The sequence below is a fragment of the Lupinus angustifolius genome, chromosome LG20 (assembly GCF_001865875.1).
Source record: "Lupinus angustifolius cultivar Tanjil chromosome LG20, LupAngTanjil_v1.0, whole genome shotgun sequence".
In the NCBI taxonomy this organism is placed as follows: domain Eukaryota; kingdom Viridiplantae; phylum Streptophyta; class Magnoliopsida; order Fabales; family Fabaceae; genus Lupinus; species Lupinus angustifolius.
The window spans coordinates 4,330,232-4,343,978 of record NC_032028.1 but is presented as its reverse complement, the minus strand read 5'-3'; the positions used below and the strand labels follow the sequence as shown (position 1 = coordinate 4,343,978).

Sequence of the window (13,747 nt, the reverse complement as noted above, 5' to 3'; positions counted from 1 at the left end):
TACTTCTTTCTTTTTGTTTCTCAGTAAACAAAAATAAACATTAGACATTATACAACATTTCCAGGTAAAAAAGTTATTATGCAATTTCATTATAATACAAGTGAGGTAAAACATATTTTATAAATTCTCACCTTTATTTTTCTTCACTATTGTCGTAGATCATTTCCTTTTCTCAAAATGTCCTTTCTTTCGAGCAGTAGGCATTCTCTTAGTCTTTGCAATAAGAGGATTTAGAACTACAACATGTCCATTATTCGCATTTTGAGTGGAATTGATGTCATTTGTTATTGCATATGGGTTTAAATTGAGCTTAGAAAGAGATTCTTGCACACGCTCAACTCCAACATCAAGTAAATTCCACATAATTTGTTGAGTTTCTTTGTGTTCTTGACTTTCCAAAACCAAATTATAAAATGATTTCATAACAACATTGCGGTAAAGAAGACTAACATCATAATCTTTCTCCATACCCCCATCCATATGCTCATAAATGGTGGACCTGGCATTTTTTGACCATCTTTTCAAAAAGTAATGGTCAGGTATTCTCAAAATACCTTTAATATTGTAAATCCTCAAAGCACGACTACAAAGAATTCCCATAAATTAAAACTTGTGACAACTACAATTAACCATGTAAATAGAAGAGTCAAATGTCACAATATGCTTCTTGTTAGGTATTTGATTAAATATGACTTCGTGATATGGCAAGTTATCACATACTTTAATCTCTACAGAAGTGCTCCCCCCTGTCCCATCAAGATATTCCTTCAAAAAAAGTTTAAAGATCTTGTGAGTATATATTTTAGATGCATGTCGTAAAGTGTCGCTGCTATTTATAATTCGAGGGGAAGCACTTTGGCTACACTTGAAGTCCTTCTCAACCTCTATTTGTCGCCATTTTTTTTACCATTTTGTCAAATGTGTTAAAGAATTGTGTAAGACTAGTTGTTTTACCTGCAATCTCAGATAAGACACTATTTGTACTTTCACTCCGTTGAGATGACTTAATACCAGCCGAAAATATTTCCTTGTTATAAGCAGTGCTCCACTTGTGACGAATTTCATACACGTCCTCCAACCATTTATGACCATTGTGTTTAATCATCATCTCCTTCCAAGTACTTTCAAATTCTTCTCCTAAATCACAACCCGACATGCACTTTTGCAACAAACTTTGGAATTTATGATCTAAATTAAGAGCACCCAAATGAGAAGGGGCATTTTTAGCTATATGCCATAAACGCAGCGGATGAGATGTATTTGGCATTACCTCTCTAATTGCTTTGGCCATGGATGCATCTTGATCTGTGAAGATTGTTTTTGGTTGTTGGTTTCCCATGCTCTGCAAAAATACTTTAAACAACCACCTAAAAGAAACTGATGCTTCATTAGCTAGCAATGCACAACCAAACATCACATTTTCCAATGATGATTTACACCAACAAAGGGTGCACAAATCAAATTAAATCTATTAGTACGGTAAGTGGTATCAAAAACCATACAATCCCTAAAACAATCATAATCAAGTTTCGATTTACCATCTCTCCAAAAGACATTAGTTAAACGAGACTCTTGGTCAAACTGGACTGAGTAGTAGAACATTGGATCTTCTGATTGTCTTTTTTGTAATTGATTCACTAAAGATTGAGCATCACCAACTTCAATGGATTTCACCTTTTGAGTGTAGACAAAATTTTGCATATCTTTCACTCTTGAACCAGCCTTATCAAATCCACCGACCTCTTCCCCAATATAGCTCCTTGCATTTGTAACACTCATACCAGCATTTACTAGTGACTTTATCACATCTTCTTTAGTAGCAGATATATTTCTCATAGAACATAACAAATGTCTTTGATGGGGCTGGGCAAACTCATAGTTGTGATCTAATACTAGTTTTATAATTTTCCATTTCCTTCTTTGCTGACATTAAATTGCACTATAGCTTGGCATCCTGTTCTTGAATCTGCTATCTCATAAGCCACTTAACCTTGAAATTCATTGTTCTTAAACCCTTGTTTAGAACAATAATATTCCTTCATTCGTATATTCTTTCTATCATTATCATAAAATTGTTGCTGACATTTCCTTACACTGAAACCCATTTTGAAAGCGTATGCTTGATATAGATTGTAAGCTTCATCCATGTTATTCACAATTTGACGAACAAAAATATCTTTGGGTTCATTATTTTTGAGTGGTTGAGGTTCATCATGCCCCATATTATACTTTAAGTTATAAGAAAAAAAGAAATATATGGAGAAGAAGAAAGAAGAAAAATTGAAATGAGGAAGGATGAGAATAGAAACAGAAAATGAGATGAAAGGTAAGTTGCTGCATAAAAGAAAGGGCAAATAAGGAAGAGATAAGTGAGGAGAAAATTATGAGATTAAAAATTAATACTTATTTTTATTTATCTATTTCATATTAAAATTTAATTTTTATGAGTTGTCATTATTCTATTGGTTATCTTTAAAAGTGATATGTTGTATTAGTCTCTAGGAAAATTTTTCTCGAATTCAATATACCATTGGCTCTCACTTATTTGCTCTTACTATTTTTCCACGTTTTGTACAAGGAAACTTCATATCTTTCTCACATTATATAGATTTTTTATTTGACAACCAATATTTAATGACAGGTAAGGATAAGTCTTTTATGTTTTTATTTATTGGATTATATATTTTATCCTATATAGTGTGATCATCCATGTGATCAATTACATCAAAAAATGTCCGTTGGGAGAGTTAGCCCTATATATTTGTAGATTTTCCAACTCAGATATGATTGCTTCTAGTGCAAGAATACATATGAGAAACAAAAAAAACATCGAATACACATATGACACATTTTACTAAAGAGAAGATATGTTCTCCTCCTGTCATAGCTTATACAGTCAAATAATCAAATTTATTTAGGAGATAGTAGATAATAGAATAAATGTATATAAATTTCTACAATAATAATGCATATATATGATATTACATTATTTATTTATTGGTCTCGACCTTTAGCCAACCCAATGATGTTTAATTCCTAATTAATTATTCTAGATAAATATATAACTCACAACAACATAAATGATTGTTCTTTTCATATTATATATACTATTCAAATAAGATTTATTTGAGTGGTATTAATTAATATAAACACTATAATTAATTAACGAATCTAATATAAACATGATAATAAATAATTAGTCAATTAATCTCGTCCTTACATGACTAACAAAGGATGAAGTTACCAACAAATTTGTTGCCCGAATGACAAATGCAGATAGCGCATTAGCGCTTAGGGGATAGGCAAGGCAACGGTGCTTCTTGAATGATCAATAAGATAACGAAGTTGAAGTAAGCCATTTCAGTCTCAGTCTCAGTCTCAGAATCGTTTTGCCATGGCTCCCTTCCTAAACGACATCGTATTCCCCCCAACCCAAACCCTTCTTCTCCCTTCCTCACTCCATTCCTTCACCTCTCTCTCTACACGTTCTCTGTTCCCTCGCACTCGCTCCTATACTAACCCTAACGTACGTTGCTCCATCGCCGGGGAGTCTGCCACGTCATCTCCTAAACTCACCGCCGTACCGAATTACGACGCCGGGCACGTTGACTGCGTGGTAGTTGGCGGCGGAGTCAGCGGCCTCTGCATCGCACAAGTCCTTTCCAACAACGCTGCCGCCGCCAATGTCGTCGTGACGGAAGCTAGAGACCGAGTGGGCGGCAATATTATAACCGTTGAGAGGGATGGTTATCTTTGGGAAGAAGGTCCTAACAGTTTTCAGCCATCTGATCCTATGCTTACCATGGTGGTGCGTTAAATTGTTCCCTTTCTCTTTTATAGCATTTTTCCTATTAGTGTTATTGTTAATCTATGCCTTGATTAAATGCTACGCGCTTATGGAAATTGATATCGTTAATCTCTCTATCTCATCTACAATTGGATTCCGTGAGTAATTAGAGAGCGATTGGTAATCTTAGTTGTTAAAATTATTATTATTTAATCATTGATGCATTTAGGTCGTGTTTGGATAAAGATCTTAATTAAGCTCTTGGTCAAGTAGATTATTTTTTGAAATAGTTAAAAAGGATCTTTAGAGAGATGATAAGCTATTCTCATTAGTCCAATAAAACACTCTAAGCTCTTCCAAACGTCATTTTGAGCAGGTATTTTGGAAAAAGGTTATGAACATAGTTTATGACCTTCAAGATTGTTGAAGTAAGTTAAAACAAACTTATAAGAAATTGATAAGCTCCCATGTGATAAACACTTATGATTAAGCGCTTAACTAAACTGTTTACCCAAACGCACCCTTTGTTACTTTCACTAATTAGATAAACTTTTGAATCAGGATGTAGTGGTAAATTTATCAGGTGGTCTGAATTTTTTGCATGTAGCAATGTGGTTTTGTGGTACTATTCAATGTTTCCAGTTGAATTGTTGATTTTTGTTTGTTGCATTTGGCAGGTGGACAGTGGTCTAAAGGATGATCTTGTTCTTGGCGATCCTAACGCGCCTCGATTTGTATTGTGGAATGGAAAGTTGAGGCCAATACCTGCAAATCCGACTGATTTACCTTTCTTTGACTTGATGAGCATTGGTGGTAAGCTCAGGGCTGGCTTTGGTGCACTTGGGATTCGGCCTCCTCCTCCAGTGTGTCCTCTTTATCCCTTTCTTTTGTTTAACTATGTAGTGTGTCGAATGCAATATCCAGAAGGATAGAGGACACACATTCTTAATTTGATTTTCTCAGAATATAATATTGACGAAGGTGACAGGGTCATGAGGAATCAATTGAAGAATTTGTGCGTCGTAACCTTGGTGATGAGGTTTTCGAACGCTTGATAGAGCCTTTTTGTTCAGGTAAGCGGCAATAATCTATATCATTCACTGTTTTCTCTCTTTTATATTATTCTTGTTATTCTTTTCCACCAACCTCTTATTGTATTTTCTGATAGAGGTTTCTATATTCTTTTGGGCATAGTAATGTACAGTTATAGTCTAATCAAATGTAATCCATCACGAGGAACAATTTTAGCCTTATTGTAGAATAAGAACTTTCTTAGATTCCTAATAGAATATTTCAAATCTTGATAGTTTTCTACTTTTCTATATGCACATGAGACTTGAAATATAAGTGCCTGTGCCTGGACATTTAGATCTTTTCACTATCTTTGTGATTATTATGTGGTGCCCTTTAAACCACCGTGTAAAACTCAACTTTATATATGAGTTTTCTGGGGTTAATGATGGGGAATACATTTGTCAAGTAGCTCCTGTACTCTTTCCTAATTGGTCATTCACAATTGACGGCATGTGTTAGTTTTGACATATTAGAACAGTTAAACTTGATTCATGACATTATCTCAAGTCTCAACAAATGCACCGTTTTCCTATCTTCCATTTCCCACTTATGTGTGTGGTTTAAGGAGATGCACAAATCAACGACTGAACAAGAACTTACCGCAAAGATTATACAAATCAGCTACAATGCCCCATAAACTGATAAAAACCTTGTGCGCATCCTTTATTTTTTTTGTTCTTAATTAGGGATTAGTAATGAGCTTAGCCCTTCCTACTTTTCAATTCTGAGTTCACTACTGTTTGTCTCAAGCAGTTGTTTTGGTTGGAAATCTGATTGCTTACCTGATTTTTGTCATATACAGGTGTCTATGCAGGTGATCCTTCGAAATTAAGTATGAAAGCAGCATTTGGGAAAGTTTGGAAGCTGGAACAAACTGGTGGTAGCATTATTGGTGGTACTTTCAAAGCATTACAAGAGAAAAATAAAACTTCTAAACAACCTCGAGATCCGTAATATATTTGCTCTGGAGTTTCTGGATTCTTGCCATAATTTAGGGCTGTTTCACTAATTCAAGTAATCATGTAGGCGTCTACCAAAGCCAAAGGGCCAAACTGTTGGATCTTTCAGAAAGGGACTTACCATGTTGCCAGAGGCAATTTCTGCAAGGTACTCTATGTTGCCTTATACTAATGTTCTAATTGATTTACCACTTTACCATTATTCTGAAGATGGGTGATCCTTGTGTATTGTGTTCCTGATGACAGGTTAGGTAACAAAGTGAAGTTATCTTGGAAGCTTTCAAGTATTATTAAACTGGATGATGGAGGGTACAGTTTGACATACGAAACACCAGAAGGAGTGGTTTCTTTGAAGAGCAAAACTGTTGTCATGACCGTTCCTTCCTCCGTTGCTAGTACATTGCTGCGTCCTCTGTCTGTAAGTTCCTTTTCCAATAGGGCATCATATCAATTATTCGCAAGATGATCAGTGGAATACCTGAACTTGGACCACATGACTTATTGCAACTGTGTGTGTAAGCTTGCATGCTTTGGTATCTAATTGCAGATCCTTAGTTTTCTTTGCCTGTTTTTTGTGTATATACTTGTGTGCCTGTGGTTGCATATGAGTTATTTATCATCCTCTGGCTTTTAAAGAAACATAATTGATTTCTTATGCAACCTTTTTTGATTTATACATTACATAGAAAGAATTATACTCTATCAAGCCCAGATATTTTCCTTACTGTCCACAACTTCATAGCATGAGTTACCGTTGTTGAATAATTATGGATTCAGGGGATAGGGATGAGGAAAAAATGGAAAGACCGCTACCAACTTCTAAGCATTAACTGAAAATGTAGATATGGTACAAAATATTATCCCAGTGCCATTGTTTATACCAATAGTTAGATCAGGTGAGTACTATTAATACTAGTACAAGGCTAAATCCACTAACATAATACTAATAACCTAGTAAGTGGTAACCCCGATATTCTCTAACAACCATACTTCCTAAAATTTATATTATCATTTGGAAATTTACAAATATGGATAATTTTGTAACTTATAATCAAACTAGTGCAGGACACAAGCTTGCTGTACTTGCTCTGGGTACTGTGTACGTGTAAAATATCTTGCTGCCTATAAGGCTGAATAAACAATATCCTCATTTCAAAGATCGTTATTTTTTGTGCCTGCCCACGAAATTACCATTTACTGAAATTTTTAGAAAGCCTAATAAACTTTTGAGGATATGGTACACCAGTGATCTACATCTAAAGGCAGGGTTTTGGGACCTCGTGTCCCTTTAAGACAGGCTTTTGCTTTAGTCTAATATCAAGAATGCTTGTCAACAAATAATTTATTTGATATGTACGCAACCAATGTTGTTGAATGAGCAAATTGTGGCATGATAATCCTCAAGTTATACACTGGGGGTGATTACTCATGACAACCTTTCAATATTTTTTTATAGGCTGCCGCTGCAGATGCACTTTCAAAGTTTTATTACCCTCCTGTTGCTGCAGTTTCCGTATCCTATCCAAAAGAAGCCATTCGATCAGAGTGCTTGATAGATGGTGAATTCAAGGGGTTCGGGCAATTGCATCCACGTACCCAAGGAGTGGAAACATTAGGTAACTACTTAATTTTACAAAGCAAAAGTAGATGCTTATAGCACTTCTAACTTGTCATATGCTCTTTTAGTATTACCATCCAAGTACGAATTGGGTATTTGGAATACGTTGTAGTTTTTTGGAAGGTTTAATAATGAAGGAAATAACATATTTGTGGGTTTGACAGGAACTATATACAGCTCATCACTTTTCCCTAACCGAGCTCCGCCTGGAAGGGTTCTACTCTTGAATTACATTGGAGGGGCAACTAATCCTGGAATTTTATCGAAGGTGTGACATTTATGAAACACAAACATGTAATATTGATGCAATTGTTTGAGCTGTCATGCTATCAAATTGGTTGAAGATGAATTTGTCTAGTTTTTCTTGGAAAACTTCATGGATGGTAGGAAGATCCATTCATCATTTTTGCCACCACACTGTTTGGCTATTTGAAACAACTCGAGTCTCATATCAAATGCTTATGTCTTGATCATTAGTGATTCCTAGTCTCATGCATCATGCCATCATCTCTTTTATTTTATTTCATATGCTTGGATCCATGACTGTTTACGATATTTTACATCTGTATTATTAGCTTTTTTCCTTTTTTATTTTATTCCTCCTAAAGTCTCTTGTTTAATGGCAGACGGAAAGTGAACTTGTTGAAGCAGTTGATCGAGATTTGAGAAAAATCCTTATAAACCCAAATGCTAAGGATCCACTAGCATTGGGCGTGAGACTGTGGCCACAAGCTATTCCCCAGTTCCTAATTGGCCATCTTGATCTCCTAGATGTTGCTAAAGGTTCTCTGAAAAATTCTGGGTTTGAGGGGCTGTTCCTTGGGGGTAACTATGTGGCAGGTGTTGCCTTGGGACGATGTGTTGAGGGAGCTTATGAGGTGGCAGCTGAAGTAAATGATTTTCTCTCTCAGAGAGTTTACAAATAGTTTGCTATATTTGTTTTCAGGAAATGGGTGGGACTTTCGTATTCCATTGGATTGTAGTGATTAAGTTTCTCGAATATGTAACTTCAAGCTAATGTGGCTTCTTTTGCAAGTAGATGTAAATCCTCTTAATATTTTATTCACTATCTATTATCTACTTGATGTGTATCTAGCAGGTACCTATTACTTTGCTACTCCATCCCCCCCTAATTTAACAGGCTTAGGAGATTTTATCCTCTTTGTGTCAGTAAATCTAGCCAATACTTGCAACAATTTCACGGGTTACAAATTGATTATAAGTTGTCTTCAAAACTGTGTATTTTGTTTGGATGATGGTTTTTCATTTTGCAGATGATTAATGGTTTCTTATTTTGAGCTATTAAGTGGCTTTTATTTTCGCCCCAAGGGTGATGAATGATGATATGCTGATATTAATGGGGAGAGAAGAGGTTAAACAGGATGTGTAGCTGAATCTAGAGTTCATGAAGTTATACAACGGGTAAATGCTAGATGATGCACATTCTTTTGGAATGAATTCTTTATATATAACACTCTTTTCAATGTATTAAATATATTATTTATATAAACATCATTTTATATTCTTAAGAAATATTTTAGTAAAGTCAGCCAACAAAAAACAAATCCCTTACTAAAACCCTGATATCAGTATGCAGTAATTGAAAATTAGAAACTAAGAACGGGTCAAACTGTATAGTTAGTGTCTCACTATGTTTAATCTTAATGGAGATTTGAAAAGTTACATATATTGACCGAATATTTTTGCCCGAACAAGGTTGCTAGAATTGTTTTTTTGGCATATTGTTAGATTGATGATTCTCTACAAATGAGAACCCTTTCATGAACAAATTCTGTGACTTATTTGTCATAACTTAAATGACATGTACATTCCACAATCCACATAGGCTGCCAAATAGTTCAGGCTCTGGCATCTTTCCTGGCTCCATTGTATTTTCCCATGTAAAATGATTGAGTTTGACAAATTAATGAAGCTAAGAATTCCAAAGGAGTATGATGACGGAGAAGGCAAGCAATGAAAAACAAGGACAAAGAAATTAGACTAAATGGTCTTCACATGACAATTAGACACATTTACTGAACAACAGGGGCGACTTTAAAAAAAGGTGGACATGAGTTACGCTTTGCTTTTCTATGATCTGGAGACCAAATGACACATTGATACATTGATAGCTAATTCAAGCAACCTTAAGGTTGGGATGGTGGGGAACATTTTACCATATTTTTCTCTTTTTCTGTTGTTTTAAAATTTATTGTCAAATATCCCTCTTTACTTAGCTACCATTGCCTTTTCTTCAGATCCAAGCAACTACGTTGTTCCCTCTTCAACTTGTTAATCAACATGAATAGCAAAATCTATAACATGTAACTAGGGTGAAGAATTTCGCGTTAGACACGTGAATATATATTAATATTCTTGTTCCCTCCCCTCAGTTTGATTCTTTTGTTTATTAAAAAAAACTCAAAAGCAAGTGTATTTCTAACATGTGTTTTAATGCTTCATATTTATGAATAAATATCAGCAGTTCCCAAATTCTGTTCTGTCCAATCAAATTTTGACATTTATTAAAAAAAAGTAAATAGTAGAAAACAAAGTTAAAATTATATTACTTTTTATTATGTGTTAAAATTTGATTAAATGAGATATAATTAAGGATAACTGATATTCATTTCATACTTAGATGATCTTTGTTCTTTCTTATGCTATCCAATAGAGTTGATTTCCTGTCCCCTAAACCCTAGCTCGTGTTTCATTTTACTATTAGAGATGGTCATTAAACATATCAATACTTGACACGTTTTTCACGATGCAATTATGCCCTTTTCTTCTTCATTTATTGATTATTATCGTAAAATTGCTTTAGATATTTATTACCAAAAAACAAAAAGTACCCATAACATAAATAAAAAGGAAAATGAATCCACATAAAAAGAAGTGATGTAATACTTGTAAAAAATCAGGCCTCGTATATATTTTCTATGATTTGTGTGCTGTTCATAGAGCGTTTCAACAAAGTACTAAACACATCAATGTGTTTTTCTTGATTTATTACAGCAATTTTTGTAGCCTCACGTGTACCAATGTCTTTATACATATGGTCTCTTTAACCAAGGTTAGTCTCATGCGCAACACGATGATTATATCCATTGAACATTGGTTTATTCATTTATCATAAGAAGAGTAAGAGACTCAATATACTACTAACCACAAGCTTTGTCTAACGATTGTCTCTGTATTAACTACAACATTCTCTTCAAATTTCCACTATTGAAGTGTTTTAATCATAAAAATCTTGAACTAGTTACATCGACCATAGTCTTAGTGAGTGTTTTACAATATCATTGAATAGCTTACAAGTGAGCTAATGAATTTTTTTGACACTTTTATTTAAGGTTTTTTTTATTAAAACATAGGACTTATAAGCCTTAATTTGATCAGTCCGTAACTTATAAACTAAGATATATGTTAGGTTTATCATTTGTGAACTTGTAAATAATTGAGTTTATGGGCAAAAAAAATTTATAGGATGTGCATGTACACACGCTCACTAGCATATGGCACTGCCACTATCATAAGCGCATCAAATATAAATTTTTAACTCAACTTTTCAACATTTCATTATTTTTTTCAGCCTTTAATCCCCTTTTGAGTCAAATGTTGCAAACACACTTAATTACTTTGAACATAAATAAAGAAGCATATGTTAAACTTTCCAATAAGAAAACATATTCAGACCACGAACACCCAAGTAGATTTTGGCTAGTAGAAACATGTAATTGTCGGCTACTATGACAACATATCAAATCTACCAATCACATAGGAGAATGTAAAAGGGCACGTAGAAATGGTCAATGCCAGGGTGGCATAGCAGCTGAAATGACAAAGTCTCATTCATAGAACTACTCATATTCTCTTTCTTAATGAATTTGTTTATATAAAGTCCATTAAGGTGGCGGCTTAATCTGTCATCTAGCTAGTTCCACAATGAGAAAAAACTCTAGTTCTAATTCCTCATCATCTATCAATAGCAACAACATGAACCCTTTTATCTCAACTGCATCCTCTCTCACATACCAAAATAGTGAAGAACTTCATACAGATCTTAGGCTTGGGCTCAGCATTCCCACCACTCAACATGTTGGCACTTCTATGTCAAGGTTTGGTATACAAAAATATTCAATTATCAATTTCAATTCATATTTTTTTGAGTCAGAATCCTTTCTGGTAAGAGAGAAATGGTGTGAAAAACCAAAGAAAAAACAAAAATGTAATAACACTTGTATTATTTTATTTACAATGAGAAAAAATCTTTTATCTCTAATAGTGGAAAAGATATTATTCATTTTTTTTATAGAACCTTCTTATAGTGAAGTTACATTGGACCTAGAGTAATTTGAGTAGAGTCTAAAAACCATATAAGGGAAGAAAAAAACTGTTGTCTTTTTATATTATTTTCACAAGATATCAAATTTGATACCTTAAACAAAACCAAGCTAGCAATGAATTTCCATCCCATAATTTAACTATTAGCCTTAAAAAATGTTTTTTTTATGCCACATGGGTTAATTTGTAGCTTGGTTTAATCTTTTACCTTAAATGTTTGTATCATTCTCATATTAGGGGGCAGTGGCAACAAATGCAGGCACATCTAAGTAGTTCATCACAAGGTGCTGAAGTAAATGATTGCATTGATCATGGAAACTTCTTTGTGAAGGTGTATATGGAAGGCATTCCTATTGGCAGAAAACTCAATCTATTAGCTCATGATGGGTACCTAGAGTTAGTGAGAACTCTTGAACAAATGTTTGACACTACCATTCTATGTAAACTCTATATGGTCCCTTATATCATCTCACATTTATTTATTTGTTATGTTTCATCTTAAGTAAAATAACAAGGTGTGTGTTGTGCATTTTTTGTGTAGGGGGGAATGAGATGGATAGAGTACAACCAGAGAGATGTCATGTGCTAACATATGAGGATGGAGAAGGAGATTTGATTATGGTTGGTGATGTTCCTTGGAAGTAAGTAATAATAACTATGGTTTCTCTCACCATTGCATTTTCTACCCTTTTGAACATTGACATTAATGTTATTGTTACTTCATGTTTTGGTCATGTAGGATGTTCTTATCAAGTGTAAAGAGGTTGAAGATCACAAGGGTTGATGCATTTGGGTGTTAAATCATAGCATTTATATGGCACAAACATGTCTCTCCTCCTTTTTGTGATTTTAATTTTTGTCCTATATAGGGGAGACTTGATATTAATGATTTGATCACTAAGGACCATGATTAGTATGCTTTTGGATAGTGCCAATGGAAGAAATCATGAGCAAAATCAAAGGATGAACAAGGGGAAGGAAATGAAGGGTTATATAAGGATATGTTTCCCTCCAATGCATATTAATTTTTTTCTTCATAATTTTCTATAATTAGGATAATTTTGAAATAGAGAAGTGTTTTGAAGTGTCATAAAAATTACTTATTTTCTATGCATCTTTTGTCAAATGAAAATGTTTAATTAAGAATCAATTTTGATAACTTTTGAACCAACTTAATTTTTATCGCACATAATATAAATGATTTAATTTGTGTAATCATTAATCAGAGCTATCTAACTTAGCTACTCAAGTGAGAATAATTCTCATATAAAAATTGTGAGAACAATAAATTTAAGTCTTACAATCATGGATAGGATTAAAACTTAGTTATTAATTATATTTGCATAAGAAGAAAAGGAAGCAAGGTTGAAATTGGTGATGTGCCCCAAATAAGGAACAAAAAAGGGACTGATATACTAGAATGTCTAGACATGTACAAATGTTGAGTTTTGATGTGTATGTTAACGTCATTCCAACTAAATACAAATCTAACTCTGTTTTTAGTGATTAATAGAAATCTAAGCCAAGACATGTCTATTTTTCATCCGCTAGGTAATAGTTAAAAAATGTAACAGATAATAGTCAAAATAGTAATAGTAAGCCTTTATTAAAAAATATGTTAAAGTGATTATTTAATAAATTATCATAGTTAAACACTAATCTCAGTTTGCTACTTAATTTTGCGCTTGAAACAGAGGCATATAACTTGTCATTTGTGAAAATAGGCATTGATAAAAACAGACTTATGTATAAAGAATTTCATTGATTCTTGTTAATAGTCATAACAATGCGAAGACTAAACAAAGATTGCCTTCATAGAACACTATTTCAGAAGTGTGGAAAAATGAACCAAGCTAACTTATAACATTACACCAAACAATATTTCACAGCCATCAACAACTCAAGCTCACAGAACAGTAACATTTTTTTAGCAGCCAAAACAGTAGATTTGTCAAGCACCAAAAC

The 13,747-nt window shown here is 33.8% G+C and overlaps 2 protein-coding genes across 2 annotated transcripts; both read left to right on the top strand.

Annotated features, from left to right (window-relative positions):
• On the top strand, positions 3,262–8,677 carry LOC109336032 (protoporphyrinogen oxidase 1, chloroplastic-like). Its single transcript, XM_019572373.1, has 9 exons — positions 3,262–3,808; positions 4,465–4,650; positions 4,776–4,860; positions 5,664–5,811; positions 5,888–5,968; positions 6,067–6,238; positions 7,277–7,436; positions 7,603–7,706; positions 8,065–8,677. The coding sequence occupies exons 1-9, from the start codon at positions 3,395–3,397 to the stop codon at positions 8,362–8,364; spliced, it is 1,650 nt and encodes a 549-aa protein (XP_019427918.1). The 5' UTR covers positions 3,262–3,394; the 3' UTR covers positions 8,365–8,677.
• Positions 11,288–12,897, top strand: LOC109336034 (auxin-responsive protein IAA20-like). Its single transcript, XM_019572375.1, has 4 exons — positions 11,288–11,556; positions 12,020–12,222; positions 12,324–12,423; positions 12,522–12,897. Exons 1-4 carry the CDS (start codon positions 11,384–11,386, stop codon positions 12,580–12,582), a joined length of 537 nt encoding a protein of 178 aa, XP_019427920.1. The 5' UTR covers positions 11,288–11,383; the 3' UTR covers positions 12,583–12,897.

Coding starts and splice junctions, on each gene's coding strand:
- LOC109336034 (XM_019572375.1), top strand. CDS start 11,384: ATGAGAAAAAACTCTAGTTCTAATTCCTCATCATCTATCAATAGCAAC. Junction 11,557..12,019: donor GTTGGCACTTCTATGTCAAG/GTTTGGTATACA, acceptor TTCTCATATTAG/GGGGCAGTGGCAACAAATGC. Junction 12,424..12,521: donor GTTGGTGATGTTCCTTGGAA/GTAAGTAATAAT, acceptor TTGGTCATGTAG/GATGTTCTTATCAAGTGTAA.
- LOC109336032 (XM_019572373.1), top strand. CDS start 3,395: ATGGCTCCCTTCCTAAACGACATCGTATTCCCCCCAACCCAAACCCTT. Junction 6,239..7,276: donor CATTGCTGCGTCCTCTGTCT/GTAAGTTCCTTT, acceptor ATTTTTTTATAG/GCTGCCGCTGCAGATGCACT. Junction 7,707..8,064: donor ATCCTGGAATTTTATCGAAG/GTGTGACATTTA, acceptor GTTTAATGGCAG/ACGGAAAGTGAACTTGTTGA.